The 13,704-nt window shown below is 40.8% G+C and overlaps 3 protein-coding genes across 5 annotated transcripts; 2 read left to right on the top strand and 1 right to left on the bottom strand.

Annotated features, from left to right (window-relative positions):
- The first annotated feature begins 883 nt into the window (after positions 1-883).
- Positions 884-3,606, top strand: alkbh7 (alkB homolog 7). The gene is made up of 4 exons (XM_067570279.1): positions 884-1,303; positions 2,257-2,430; positions 2,536-2,660; positions 2,884-3,606. Exons 1-4 carry the CDS (start codon positions 1,028-1,030, stop codon positions 3,002-3,004), a joined length of 696 nt encoding a protein of 231 aa, XP_067426380.1. The 5' UTR covers positions 884-1,027; the 3' UTR covers positions 3,005-3,606.
- Positions 3,607-3,678: 72 nt separating this feature from the next.
- Positions 3,679-7,257, top strand: LOC137167924 (GDP-L-fucose synthase-like). 2 transcript variants are annotated; one of them, XM_067570278.1, is made up of 11 exons: positions 3,679-4,024; positions 4,206-4,371; positions 4,497-4,611; positions 4,741-4,869; positions 5,108-5,181; positions 5,692-5,825; positions 5,952-6,016; positions 6,192-6,258; positions 6,337-6,416; positions 6,802-6,901; positions 7,108-7,257. In XM_067570278.1, exons 2-11 carry the CDS (start codon positions 4,238-4,240, stop codon positions 7,161-7,163), a joined length of 954 nt encoding a protein of 317 aa, XP_067426379.1. In that variant the 5' UTR covers positions 3,679-4,024; positions 4,206-4,237; the 3' UTR covers positions 7,164-7,257. The 2 variants fall into 2 exon arrangements, with proteins under 2 accessions (XP_067426379.1, XP_067426378.1); XM_067570277.1 differs by having other exon boundaries at positions 3,679-4,371.
- Positions 7,258-7,892: 635 nt separating this feature from the next.
- On the bottom strand, positions 7,893-13,148 carry gtf2f1 (general transcription factor IIF, polypeptide 1). Of its 2 annotated transcripts, none has more exons than XM_067570232.1 (14): positions 13,021-13,148; positions 12,371-12,440; positions 12,042-12,088; positions 11,682-11,754; positions 11,402-11,595; positions 10,961-11,131; positions 10,429-10,634; positions 9,948-10,095; positions 9,785-9,840; positions 9,517-9,648; positions 9,302-9,372; positions 8,946-9,087; positions 8,635-8,773; positions 7,893-8,454 (listed from the first exon to the last, which is right to left on the bottom strand). In XM_067570232.1, exons 2-14 carry the CDS (start codon positions 12,380-12,382, stop codon positions 8,250-8,252), a joined length of 1,596 nt encoding a protein of 531 aa, XP_067426333.1. In that variant the 5' UTR covers positions 12,383-12,440; positions 13,021-13,148; the 3' UTR covers positions 7,893-8,249. The 2 variants fall into 2 exon arrangements, with proteins under 2 accessions (XP_067426333.1, XP_067426334.1); XM_067570233.1 differs by lacking the exon at positions 13,021-13,148 and adding an exon at positions 12,924-13,000.
- Positions 13,149-13,704: the final 556 nt, after the last annotated feature.

Genomic DNA, 13,704 nt, shown 5'->3' with positions numbered 1-13,704 from the left:
CTGTCAGTTATAAGTGCACTGGAAGTAGGCCTGTGTGTGAAGAGCCTAGGTGAGGGCTGGCCAATGCAGAGCAGCTGAGAGGACAAGGGGGAAGGAGGTGGTAAAATATACCCATATAAAGTACAATCTCAGTGTCAACTCCTTTACTCTCCCTTCTAACCTTTCCTTGCCCACTTCCCCTTTGTGCACATCACTTTTTCTTCACATCTGTCCATTTTTACTCACTCTTGAATCAGTGTCGCCACTCTACCTTTTATATGTTCATATCCCAAAGGTATGAGAGCCAGAGAGCGAGCAGCAGGCTTGTACTCAGTATTCTTTTGTAGCTGAGCATTGCATGCAGGCCTGGAAGCCTAGACATAAAAATAATATACAATCACATATGCTGAGGCTAGCTGTTGGACAATAATGGAGGTAACAGTTATTGACAGCGGTTAAAATATAGCACCTTGTCTGCTTCTCTTCTTCACATTTAATGCTCACTATCATATGATATTAGAAAAGCAAACTGAGACAAGAAAGCGTGTCTGTATGAATAGAGAATTAGAGTATCGCTGTTTTGTTTTTTTTATAAGACACTGTGTATACAAGGGGCTTCATTCCAAAATCAAATCATATAAGTCAGGTTGGACAGAGGCTAGGCAAGAGCGAGGTAGAGGAGTAAATAATCAACAAATCATATCAAGCAATATTAAGAAAAACTTTACTTTGTGCCACAAATAGTCAACAGTCATCATTCAATATGTCAATATTATATCCTCAATCCAAAAAGTTATTTCAAATGAACATGTGCAACATCCACATACTGTCTCATACATCAATGTCACATTTCCTTGCCAAGGATACCCTACTCTGTCACACACAACCGCGTGACATTGCTGTAAGAATACATCCCCCACAATGCATTGCGTTCTCAACATGGCGTCTCACACTGCGGCTTGACTTCTGTCAACAAAACACGAAAACGTTTCTAAAAGGCAACTCGAACTGTGTAGTGAGGTTGACCAAATCTATTTGAAACAGGAGGATGAAACTGCTGCTGACAGTAGTAAAACACCTCCATAAACCAGCTGTGTGCACCAGTCCCCGGCGCGGTCTGAGCTCCTGCGCCAGCAGCGGCGGCCTGTTAGCCGGCAGAGATGCGACTCTGATCGTCGGGTCAAGCCGAGAGCTGCTGCAAAGACTCGGCTCACAGGTGGAGGTGAGGGCGGACTTCATCACCGAGGAGGAGGAGGGAGCTTTTATGCGAGAGCTGGAGCTAGGCTTGAAGAAGAAACGCTACGAATTTGACCACTGGGACGATGTAAGACAACAAACACATGCTTTATTTTTTTAATTATTATAACTGGTTTCTACAAAATGTCACGTCGTGTTGACATATTAGAGGTGGATGTGGAGGTGCAGGGTCACGCTCCAAACGCACACCTGTTATTGGTTTTACGATTAATCTACATTTGAACAGATTTTTTGCCAAAATCCTTCACCGGATGATTTAATAATTTGTAACTCGAGGAATTTTTCTCTATTACTATTTTTCTTCCGAAACAAATGCATTTTTGAGGGCCTAAACGTGCACGGAAAGTTGTTAAACTTTGCGCATACATCAAAAGCGGTGAAAAATTTAATATTTTATGGGTCTTGCAAAATGGCTCGACAGCGCCCCCTAGAAAATTAAGAAAATTGAGCCCCTTGACACGAATTGCCGTAGAAGAACAGAATTCGGTATGCATATGTATACAAAAAAGTCGCTTTAATTACATGAATATAATTGTTTTCCCTGTTTGTGGGTCCAGTTTTTGGTTGTTATAATGATTTATATCTTAAAGTTCTTCTCCACTTGACGTTTTTGATTTTCTTTGGACTATTTTTATTCAATTAGAAGCATTAAAAATGTCTTTCAAAAGTGTCTTGGCAAAGATTGGCAGCAATAAGATTTAGTTATTATAAACATTGGTCACAAAATCTGAAATTAAACAGAAATGCAATACATTTATGCCATAGATGTGTATGTGCATGTTTACATGCTTGAAATTTTGATGTTTTTACCAGCTCGGGGTGACATATAGTACAACCACAGGCTGTAAACTGATCCAGATTATTAGATAAAATGATCCCCGTACATAATTTCACACTCTTGACAAACTTTAATTGTCCACATAAACAGTTATTTTCTTATTCCACAGATGGAGCAAGGTTGTGTTTGAAGTGACAGTGATGCTGACTTTATCTGTGCTGTCTTCACCTTCCCACGTTCAGGCTATTCACGGGTACCGAGAGACTGAGCGTTTGAGTTGGGGGGCAGCGTGTGAGGAGGTCTTGACTCGTGTCCGATCTGTAGCGTTCGATGAGGGTAGCCCACTCCTCGGGCCTGTGCATGTCCTAGATCTGGACAAGACTGGCTACATCAAGCCTCACGTTGACAGTGTCAAGGTAAGTGGATAATATGCTCATCATCTTTCCCTTTGGAAAAGTCTTTTGTGTGAGATGTGATACCAGCTTCATTCATTCTTTCATTTTGTCCCACCAATTTTTCAGTTTTGTGGCAGCACCATCGCTGGGTTGAGTCTGCTGTCAGACAGCATCATGCGCTTGGTAAAGGAGGATGCTACCAGTGAATGGCTGGACCTGCTGCTGCCACGACGCTCCCTCTACATACTGAGGTTTAGTGCATACTGAAGTTGACTCAAATCATATATTTCAATAGTTTGAGGCTGAATGGTTTATGTCTCAAAAACACTGTTAATTGATCCTTCCCAGGACAGTTTGGCTGTGCTACAGAGGTAGTTTCAATCAACTGCAATAATTTTGCACAACATGTAACTTACATCTAGCAATAAACAGCGCAGTAATCTCTTTCCTTGTGCTCTCCTCACACTCCTACAGGAACCAGGCCAGATATAACTTCACTCATGAGATCCTAAAAGATGAAGAGTCTGTGTTCAATGGACAGAAAGTGCCTCGGCAGCGCCGAATCTCCGTCATCTGTCGGAACCTTCCGGGCTAACACACACGTATTGACTCAGCTGGGATGTTAACAGAGCACAACCTGAGCTCTGAGGATTGTGTCAATGACCTCCATGTCTTTTAGTTAATATACAGTTGTTATATACATCTATGATAAAGTGTTGGGGATATTTATTGTAGTTGAGACACTCTCCACACTGTGCTATAGGGAAATGTTGATTGGGTTGTCGGGGTCACACCTGCCTCAGAGTACCAATGAAGTCTGCTCTAACAGAAGCAACATCACAGCGTTCACATTTTCATGGATCATAATCAACTGAATGAGCCCTTGATTATCAGTCTTCATTCACTGGAGCTTTTTTAAAGTTTCTACACATCCGCCCACAACAACTGCACCATCTTTGCTGTAGTTTTAACATCATTTAAATTACCTCCCACTGCTGGAGAGGAGAGCAACATGCAGAAAGTTAAGAATCTCAGCTTTTAATGTATAAAATATTTGTTTATGCATATTTTAGTTTCACATTAAAAGGCAGGAGAGTACTTTGATTCTAAATAAAGTTTTTATATATTATCACAGAGACAGTCTTTGTGAAACATTTTGCAGCGCACTTTACCGAATAAAATCAAAGTGAACTTGGATGTTGGAAAGACTCTTCTTGGTTTAGTGTGTGAAGTTTCTTAGTACACAAGCACAATGCTGTCATGAATCTTCTATTTTAAGTTTAATCTTTATTGTTTTTTATATTAAAACAGAAGGGAACATGGGTCAATCTATAGCATGTAATCTACAGGTCCATTATGACCAGTAGATGGAAACAGCTCATCTTTTCCATCAATTCATAGGCGGAGACATGTCGTAGGAGGAGTCTCAGATTGCCTCACACACCTAAATCCTGTTCATCACTCAGAAGCTGAGTGAAAAAAGCCATAACATAATATAGTATACAAAAGACTGAAGTACTTGTAAGACAGGATTGCTAAAACATATACTGACAGCCTGGATTAGACAAACACTCTCTGGTGATGTCCACACTTACCTCAGCCCTCTAACACACAGGTAAGGAGCATGAAGGCATTAGAAATGTGATGCATTTATATTATCTGTATTTGTGTTTTCATTTGGTTCACCTACTTGTATTAGAGGACGTGAACTACTGCGTTTATGTACCTATATTAATCCAACGAGGAACATATTTATTTGAATCATGACAGCTCTTTTCCGTGTGACTTTCACTCAGTATATAGATTATTTGGCCACGGGATCAAAGGCATGCCAATGCGTGTTCTGGTGACTGGTGGATCTGGTTTGGTAGGCAAAGCCATTGAGCATGTGGTGCAGCAGGAGGGGGGGAAACGTGAGGGAGAAGAGTGGATCTTCCTCTCTTCTAAAGATGCTGATCTTGTGTAAGTTGCTTCAATCCCTCTGTTGAACCAGAGCGTTCCAACAAACAAATTTGTGCATGACTCTATTTTTATGTTTTTTATTTAAATACATGTGGCATTAAAACTGCGCACTAAAATATGAACAGAGATATCGGGCAGACCAGGGCTGTGTTCGAGAAGTATCGCCCCACTCATGTCATCCACCTGGCTGCAAAAGTGGGAGGACTCTATCTGCACATGAGGGAAAACCTACACTTTTTAGTGAGACAATTGCAAACTGTTGCAGGAAAATTTATTTTAACCCTGCAATAAAAGTGGGGTCAGCATGCCAAATCTACATTGTCTTTTAACTGTGATGGCCAACACAGTGACAGTCTGACACCTTCACAGAGAGACAACATCAAGATCAATGACAATGTACTACAAACAGCCCATGAGATGGGTGTCACTAAGGTCGTGTCTTGCCTGTCCAGCTGTATCTTCCCTGATGAAACCACATACCCCATCGATGAGACCATGGTAGGGTTTTTGTTTTACCTTGATTTACCACGTTTAGGTCCTTGGAACATGAACGCCCTATTTTATCTTTAAGGTGTAACTTAAAGACAAAGTTTTTTTCAATATTAAATATGAGGGTGTTATTTTGGGCTGACTAACCACCTGTAATTTGGGATTTGAATAATTTTACATATTATCAAAAAAGGTTATTTTGGTTGTGGTATAACTTTATCCTTACTATAATCCCTCATTTTCACAGATACACAATGGGCCACCTCATGACTCCAATTTTGGTTACTCATATGCCAAAAGAATGATTGATGTTCAGAACAGGTAAGCAGCTGCAGTGCAAACAGGGGCGTGGTGCGGGCACATAGGTGAATCTGACATGCATTCATATCCTCAACAAAGGGCTGAGGAGGCAGCGCCTGATGAGGCAAGTACTTTCTGTTTAGGCTTTTGTAGCTTTATTTGACCTGAGGATGTGCCTACATGCGTGAATACAACCCATTACTCTGTGAAAACATCCATAATTAGTTGTAATTCACTGAGCCGCATGCACGGTGCCATTTGATGCTCTGTTTTCAGAGCAGTTCAATTTGTGAATGCCATAAAGCAAAATGGACTCTGAGAGGGATCAAGTTTCTACTTAAAAAGCCCTATGACATAAAGACTTTAGTGCTGTGTTTATAGTTGGAGGTGTAAGGTGGGAAACATGCATCAACCACGACTTTCATGCATTTGAGGAGAAAAAACTAACCACAATGACCTGCAGAAAAGGCTTTTAAGAATTTTATCTGAAGTTGACGTGTATGTCTGATGTGTGTGTTTGTGTGTTGACAGGGCTTACTTTCAGCAGTATGGACATCGTTACACAGCAGTCATCCCGACCAATGTGTTCGGCCCCAACGACAACTTCAACATAGAAAAGGGTCATGTGCTGTCAGCGCTTGTTAACAAGACATACAAAGCCAAAAGTGATTAACTAAGACCCCTTAATTCATCTTGATACACACATGCGCAGACCACAAGCAATGAAAATCACACACTAACACAGACAATAACCACGTAATAGAGTCTATTTCCTCTTGTCTCACTCATAGATGAAGGAACTCCTGTGAATGTGTGTGGATCTGGAGCTCCTAAAAGACAGTTCATCTTTTCTCTGGTATGGTATTATTACACATATTTAATGTATATATTCAATCTTAGATTTCACCGTGTATGGTATTCTGTAACTATCTTGGCCAAATGTATGTCTGACTGAATTAAGGTGAAAATCTTAAAACAGTATGAAAACACTGAATCATGTCAACCAAATCCCGTTGTCTGTTTATTCTCAGGACTTGGGTCGTCTAATCATTTGGGTCCTGAGAGAATATAAAGAGATTGATCCCATTATCCTCTCTGGTGAGCACAGTTCTCATCCTTTGTGTGCATCTCTGAGGCTTTATTTACATTCATTTGTCACTGTTGGTTTCATTTCAGTGGGGGAAGACGATGAGGTCTCAATCAAAGAGGCTGCGGACATGATTGCACATGCTTTGGGCTTCAAAGGCAAAATACATGTATCCTTTCAATATTCCCCAATGATCCTGTCCCCATAGATGGGTCATCATGACAGGTTTCATTTACTTCCTACCTTTAAGAAGTTCTTTTATACAGAGTTCTACAAAATAGAGGATTACAGGGGTCACATAACAGAGACAAAGACATGGATTAACACTCTACACACCACAGACTGGATTTCTTGTAATTTAAGAGGAGGTTACTTGTTTAAAGCTTGTATGGCTGTTGGAACAATTTTTCATTTTTGAGTGATGGAAACCATATTTTTTCTTGAGCAGCTACTTTACGAATTTCAGGGAGTCAGGAAGTAAATTGGTGCTGTTTTGGTAATAGCTCAAAGCAACTAGAACTACCACCCGCTCTCCCCTTGACGCCTCACATCAGTATGACACCACCCTGTCTGACGGCCAGATGAAGAAGACGGCCAGCAACGCCAAGCTGAGACGCTACCTCCCTGACTTCACCTTCACACCCCTTAGAGAAGGTCAGAGTTCACCTCATGATGGCAAAAACATAAGAAGTCTATACAATGCTGTCTAACTACAACGAGCACAATAAACTATGACAAATAGCCTTGTTTCAAGATAAGTCTGTCTCTCAACTTATATACAAATGAGTGGTTTGAATGAATATTTGCATGCATGCTCAGCCTGGTGAAGGTAACCCTTTCTTGTTTTTCTGTCCTTCTAGCTATACAGATGACGTGCGACTGGTTTGTGGCCAACTATGACATCGCCAGGACATGAAGTGACCAAACACTGAGCTGCATCGTCTTTACTTTAATGTTTTTTGTTTGTTTTTTTTACTTCTGGTGTTAAGGAAGTTAAGTGCCTCATTAAATAATGGAATACATATTCTCTAGTGTACTGAAGCTTCTTTCACAGTCAAGTTTTATGAGGGGTCATTTTAGCAACGCTTTTCTTAGAATCTAATGAATCTTAAGAAATTAATCTAGAAAAAAAATCTGAGAAATAAGGACCATAATCTACCGATTATTTAACAGAAACAAGGAACTCATCCTTCTAGTCTCCCTTCCCACTCTCCCTCATATGCAAATAGGGACTTTCCCTCAAAGCAAAACACAAACAAATGGCAGTTAGCTGAATAGCACCCCTCCACAAGTGTGTACATAGACAATTATATACAAAAGTGGATGGATTGTATATCATAAAGGCTGACAATATCTTCAGTTATAATTCTTTGAATTTATCAAGAATGCAAATATTTTTTTTCTTCCAACCCAAGTTTTAAAAAAGCCTGTTTACAAAACCTTACTTCATATTTGCGGATTGCTGATTAAGATTTGAAAACAGATTTCTATTTAGATTTTTACACCAGTGTTTGTATAATAATTTCATTAAAATAAGAGCCTGTGTTAGTAGGTCCCAATGAGGACAAAAGATGTTTTTTTTTCATACCATAAAACAAAGTGTATATGACAGATGGGGTACAAAGAGAAAAGCCTTGCACAGCAGCAGATTTGAAGTTTTATTAGAAAAAGTTTCTACCAAAGAAAAACAAGTTCAAGATTTTTTTTTTTTCATTCATTAAGTTCTAAGTTAAACAGTTTACACATGGAGGGAAACCACACAGAGTTTGAGCTATTTTCCCTCTCAACATTAACAAGGTTTTCATTGTTTAATATGAAACTTCAGGGTATGAAAAATTAATTCATGCTTAACAAAATACTTTTTGATAAACACCAAGTGAGACAGTTTCAGCTTTTCATCTCGTGGCATGTCACAGCACAACCTGTTTTAAAACGAACACAAAACCTCTCCGGCAGCCATAGAGGTCCTCTCAACCGCTGCTTCGTCCCCCACTTTCATTGGTTATTCAGTGAGGTAGAAGTGCATTTTGTCATTAACATTCTTGCGCTCGGGGTTGAGCCGCTTCAGGATCTGTGCCAGCACGTTGACAGTCTGCTCACTGCTCAATCCCGTGCGCTTGGTCTGGAACTTCTTCAGCAGGTCTTTGGTGGTCATCGGTTTACGGATCAGGTAGCGCCGAACCGCTTCCTCTGTTAGCTGCACATCACTATGAGATGGATAGAAAAGGATATGGTTTTTACCCTGTTCACAAATGCCCAGTCAAACTATTTCTCTTAAGGCTTAAATTAAATGTCTGTTTGCATTTTGAAGTTTTGCAGTAACATCAGAAAAGAAGAAATAACTTCATATTTCTTAGAGGCATAAAGCATGACTGTTAACAAAGTACCTGGAGCTTGGAGTGGATTTTCCTGATGGGGGTTGAGGTGTGCTCTTCCCAGAGGGAACAGGACTCTGGCTGCTGGGCTCCATCTTCAGCCTTTTAGCAGCTGGTGAGTCAGTGCCAGGACCCGGAGTCTGTCTTTTACCTGTTAGAAAGTGAGACTTGTTGGTGTGGAATAATGGCAGCTGGACCTTAAGTTTCAGAGTTTTCAGACAGCAACTTTTGAGAGTGTTACATAAGTATATAAAACATCTGTCATGCGTCTTGTTTAAATTATACTTTTGCATGGGTATGTTTGTTAGTGTAGGAGCAAACACCTTGCTCTAGCTTGCTGGCAGCGGCACGGAGAGTGTTGGAGGTGGAGGCAGAGTCTATGGATGGTGTTCCGGGGCGGCTACCAGTCCTGGAGCTCCCTGCGGAGCCACGCCCACCTCCACGTTTAGGAGGTGTGCGCTTCTTCTAAAAGAGAGAGAGAGAGAAACAGATTTTAAAAAAACTGTAAATAGTCTTAGTAATAGCCCATGTGACAACTACAGACTTGCTAATCATCTGGTTACTTATGATCAAGAGGAAGAGACAAGAAAATACCAAGTGGTAAGACTGAAAATCTACATTTTGTTCTAGCAGGAATTAGCAGGGAAATGCATAAATATCTATTTATTCTACCACACACCATGAACAGAGCGGAGGCTGTCTCTCCCTCGATGTCGCTGTCGTCTGAGCTGTCTGATTCGCCGCTGCTGTCTGTGAGACACAAATCCATACAATTTAACATAATGTCACTTTTAACAGAAAGAAGTATTATTCAGTGCTGCTCATGTTTACTAAGAACTCATTCGTCAATGTATTTTGTCAAACTGTCATCATCTGTCTTCATGAGGTCTGTACCTTTTTTCTTCTTCTTGTCCACTTGGACTGGAGTTTTCTTTCCGTCTTCCTCTTCTTCCTCCTCTTTTGTTTCCTCCTCATTCTGTTTCTCTTCCTCACTCTCTTCCTCACTTTCAGATGCCTCATCAATCCCTGTTAAGGATGAATATTAGGTTAAGACAACAATGTAAATACCAGCTATTCATCGAATCAAGTCGATAAGTCAAACCAACTAAAAATACATTGCTGCTGACAATTTACAGGAAAGGTTCATAATTTTCTGGTTGACCTTTAGGGAGGTCCTCTCCTTTGCTGGGCTTCCCCTTCTCTGGCTCTTCATCTGAACTGTTTTTGGAAAACAAAATGACATACATGTAAAAGATCCATCAAAAACCTACCTCTATTGTTTATAGAGAAGAGGTTTTTGTGTGCGACAAAGCAAAGTATCTGACCTGCTTTCATCTGACATGTAATCCACCTCCAGACCCTCGTAGTCACCATCATCACTGTCTTCCAAGGCCTCTTTGTCGTTGCTCTTTTTCTTCTTCTTTCCTTTTCCTTTCCCCGTGTCTTTCTTTGTCTTTGCCTTGCTCTCTCCATCTATCCAATGAAAAGAGGGATGCCCGCAAAAAAAGGAAATCAAATGATGAATAATGGAAGGAAACTGTGGATGTAAATGGCCCTCTCATGTTCCCACACCACATATATTTACATACTAATAAAAAGTTTCAAAGTGGTAGGAGACACGAGAAGAAGTTTGCATTGTTGTTTTTTGTGAATTTAACTAACAGGTTATGATATGCAGGTGTGAGGGGACAGAGTAGCCAAGTCCTCTTTTTAACCATAATTCAGCATAATACTTTAATCTTAAATTTTGGTCACTTCTTCAAAACAGAGGAAAAAGGCATTTATCACATCCATCTTTTTCCTTACCATCCCCCATACTGCTGTCACTGTCATTGCTGCTCATCTCCAGGTCGTCTTCCAGGTCGTGAATGCGTAGGTCACCCCCTCTCCCACCCCCCTTCTTTTTCTTCTTTCCCGATTTCTCATTCTCGTCCTCGTCTTCCTCACCACGCTCCTGCTCCCGCAGACGTCTCTGAAGCATGATGCTGAAGTGATTCACCACCTTGTTCCTCCTGTAAAAGGAGTCCGAAGTTTACTTTTTGACACATCTCCCGACTCATCTTTGTTCACATTCTCTGCTCCTCTTCTTTTTGTGCCATTTTTAACTTCAACATCCAATCCCTGACTGCTGACTCCTTCGCTACTCAGCTGTTCCCTCTTTACTGCCTTTCTTCCTCTTTCCAGTTTCTCTTACCCTGGCCTCCCCTTTCTGCTCACTAGATCTCCTAAAACTCCCCCATTTTAATGCTTACATTCTTCTCATTTTAACCTTGACTTTCTCCAGTCCCTATGCCTCGACCACAAATACCCATCCCTCCCTGTTCCTCCCCTCTCTCACCTGCCCCACTCTTCCTCAGCCTCCTCAGCAGTGAGAGTTCGGTGCTTGGCCTGTGGTGTGAAATTGTACCAGCCCTGTACAGGGAAGGCCTCAAAAGCTCCATCGGGACACTGTGTAAAGATGTAGTAGGATGCGTTTTCTGTAACGCCGCCCTTCTTTAGACCTTTGAACCTGACACAGACATGTACACAGACATAGGGAGAAAGTAGCCGTATTGTAAACAATAGGGATCTCCATTCATGGAGGTAATTTGACAAAATTATGCCTAGTGCTACAAATGTATGTATTGTGAACTCAACTTTCAAAAGTGCAAAGCCAACATGTGATAACTTTATGCATGTATCAGTAAGGAAATATTAAATGTTACAAGCCTTTTTTGGGTTTGTGAGGTTGTTGTAAATGAGAATGATTCAGAGCGTATAGAAGTATCTCTCTTCTCACCTCCTGCCGGCCTTGCCATTGACCTTGAGAATCCAGGGCTGATCCTCCGCTTTGAACTCACGTGTCACAATACCAAACTTCTTCCGCCGTGCTTCTTCGCGCTGCTTTTTGCCAAATTCACTGCCAGCCGCGCCTTCCGCCGTCTCCTCCTCCCCGTATATCCGCCGAGCACTCATGTCTCTTTCCATACGAGCCTGGTGGGGAAGGAGGCATGTAAACATATGGAAGACTGAAAAATCTACACATCTGTCATGTGTAGACACGCCAACATGAAACCCACCTGTGTCCAGGTTGAACAGTTGACTTTGTCTCCTGCATTAAAAGCCATGATGTTGTACTTCTTGCTGGTGTTTCTATGGGATAAAAAAACATAAATACGAATCATTCATTAACTTAACATGCTTGTTCCCATTGAGGGTCATGGGGTGTAGAAATACACTTACATACAGTATAAACAATTTATCATACAGTCCACTAAATCAATTTCCATTTGCCAAGGCACATTTCACTTAAGCATCAGTATAAATGGCTTCAACAAAAGGTGATACATGAAGTGATACATGACAACGCTCCAGACACTTTTCTGTCCGTATCTGCATGTCAGTCCATGCTTTGTCGCGTTAACATGCATGTCACTCACTTGGGGACTCGCACGGTGTACTCAGTGCCTGAGGAACTGCTGCTCCCCTGTAAGACAAACACATCCACAGGATTTATTTTAGAGGGCTTTTGTCTCAGCACTGGGTTTTCTCCCAGTACCAAAAAGACCACAGCTTCATTCTAACTTCCCACAGTATTTGCATGATGGGCTGAGGTAAATCACAGAACAAAACTGTCTACATGATGTATGAAAGGCTATGAGCTGAAAGCTACTATGCAGTTTGCTTTTCATACGTTTACAGCAGTGCACATCATGCCACAAGACCAGACTTTTTATGCATTTTGTAACTGAGAATAGTCATAACTTACCAGTGACGTCATGATTTGTCGCCCGTGTTGACTTTGCACATCAACAGTTGCTTCAGGCTAGTGAGGATCACTGTTAAAAACAGTAGCGTTGCATTAATAAGAGACTTAACCTGGCTCAACGTGAATTAAAGGCAAAATGGTCCAACTGCTAACTTATCAGTATGTTGTTGTTGTTGTTAGGAATACCAGTAAGTTAACACAAAGCGAGCTAACGACTACAAATTTAATGTATTTCTTTGTAGCAGCACATTAAAGTCTGCCGGAAAAGTCGTTGTCCTGCACAATAACTACCTAAATACTTTGATTTTTCACAACTGAAACATATTTCTAATGAACTTTTTTGTAGGCCATTGATACTGAATTCCTGTTTCGACGAGGAAACTACATTAATATTACAACACAAGTCAGAAAATGCAACATAAAACTTAATAACGCCCTTCACTGAGCAGTATTTTCTCAAAAGAAGCACCGTTAACGTTAGCTCCTAATGCTAAATAAACGGCAGCCACACAATTAACAAGCTGTTTAGCTGCAGTGTGCGGCTAGTGCTAACCGTTAGTCACATGACGGTTATGTGAAATGAAGGAACAAAGGAACACAAAGTTGTACAGACATCCATTAATCTCAGATATTAACACATTAAACATTACATTTGTATACTCGTTGTTGGTTTACCGGTACGCCTCCTCTTCGTTCGTTCCGTTGGTTTACGTAGTCGACAGGAAACTTTGACGAGAACTATGGTTCCTAGCAAACCCGCTCCATCGTCCTTTCTTTTGATTGGCTCATGGCGGCTCCCCAGGCTGTAGTATGCGCACCATAGATGTATGTGCACGGAAAAAAGACCACACTTATGACCACCATAGAGCAATGAACATGTCTGTCTTACCATGGGTATCGAGTATAAACCATGGCTGTATTACAGAGAACATATAAACGTATAAACGTATAAACATCTCGCGCAGGGTAAACCGGCCACTCCACACATCTAGCAGGACATGGTCTCCAATCCACAAAATTATCATTTAAACATTATTACCAATGCTGATGTTTCTGTTGATGCGTTTAGTAATCGTCATAATATTGAATTGTCCACACTGATATTAATATCGATGTACTGTAACAATGTTTGCCGTTCATTTAATTTAATGTACTGTTGCAGTTCCTCACTATGACCAAATTGCAAGACTGCTTTTATAATATTAAATAAATAAACAAAACAGATGTGCTGTATCTTATATTCTGTCCATTGCAGTGTAAATTTAGGTGAGAAAAGACATTCACAGAGGTAGTATTTATTGCAGGTGCGATTACTGGAAGGCATTGCATGGTGA

Source organism: Thunnus thynnus, chromosome 17 (genome assembly GCF_963924715.1).
Source record: "Thunnus thynnus chromosome 17, fThuThy2.1, whole genome shotgun sequence".
NCBI lineage: Eukaryota > Metazoa > Chordata > Actinopteri > Scombriformes > Scombridae > Thunnus > Thunnus thynnus.
The sequence above is the reverse complement of the archived record's forward strand: the minus strand, read 5'-3'. Positions and strand labels throughout refer to the sequence as shown.

Bases quoted from the DNA above. Each gene is read 5' to 3' on its own strand.
- alkbh7 (XM_067570279.1), top strand. From the start codon at position 1,028: ATGAAACTGCTGCTGACAGTAGTAAAACACCTCCATAAACCAGCTGTG. The intron at 2,431-2,535 runs GTAAGTGGATAA...CCAATTTTTCAG, and splicing joins CTCACGTTGACAGTGTCAAG to TTTTGTGGCAGCACCATCGC. The intron at 2,661-2,883 runs GTTTAGTGCATA...ACACTCCTACAG, and splicing joins CGCTCCCTCTACATACTGAG to GAACCAGGCCAGATATAACT.
- LOC137167924 (XM_067570278.1), top strand. From the start codon at position 4,238: ATGCCAATGCGTGTTCTGGTGACTGGTGGATCTGGTTTGGTAGGCAAA. The intron at 4,870-5,107 runs GTAGGGTTTTTG...TCATTTTCACAG, and splicing joins ACCCCATCGATGAGACCATG to ATACACAATGGGCCACCTCA. The intron at 6,417-6,801 runs GTATCCTTTCAA...GCCTCACATCAG, and splicing joins GCTTCAAAGGCAAAATACAT to TATGACACCACCCTGTCTGA.
- gtf2f1 (XM_067570232.1), bottom strand. The intron at 10,635-10,960 runs GTGAGAGAGGGG...CTCCTTTTACAG, and splicing joins GCTGAGGAAGAGTGGGGCAG to GAGGAACAAGGTGGTGAATC. The intron at 8,774-8,945 runs GTGTTTGCTCCT...ACTTTCTAACAG, and splicing joins TGCCAGCAAGCTAGAGCAAG to GTAAAAGACAGACTCCGGGT.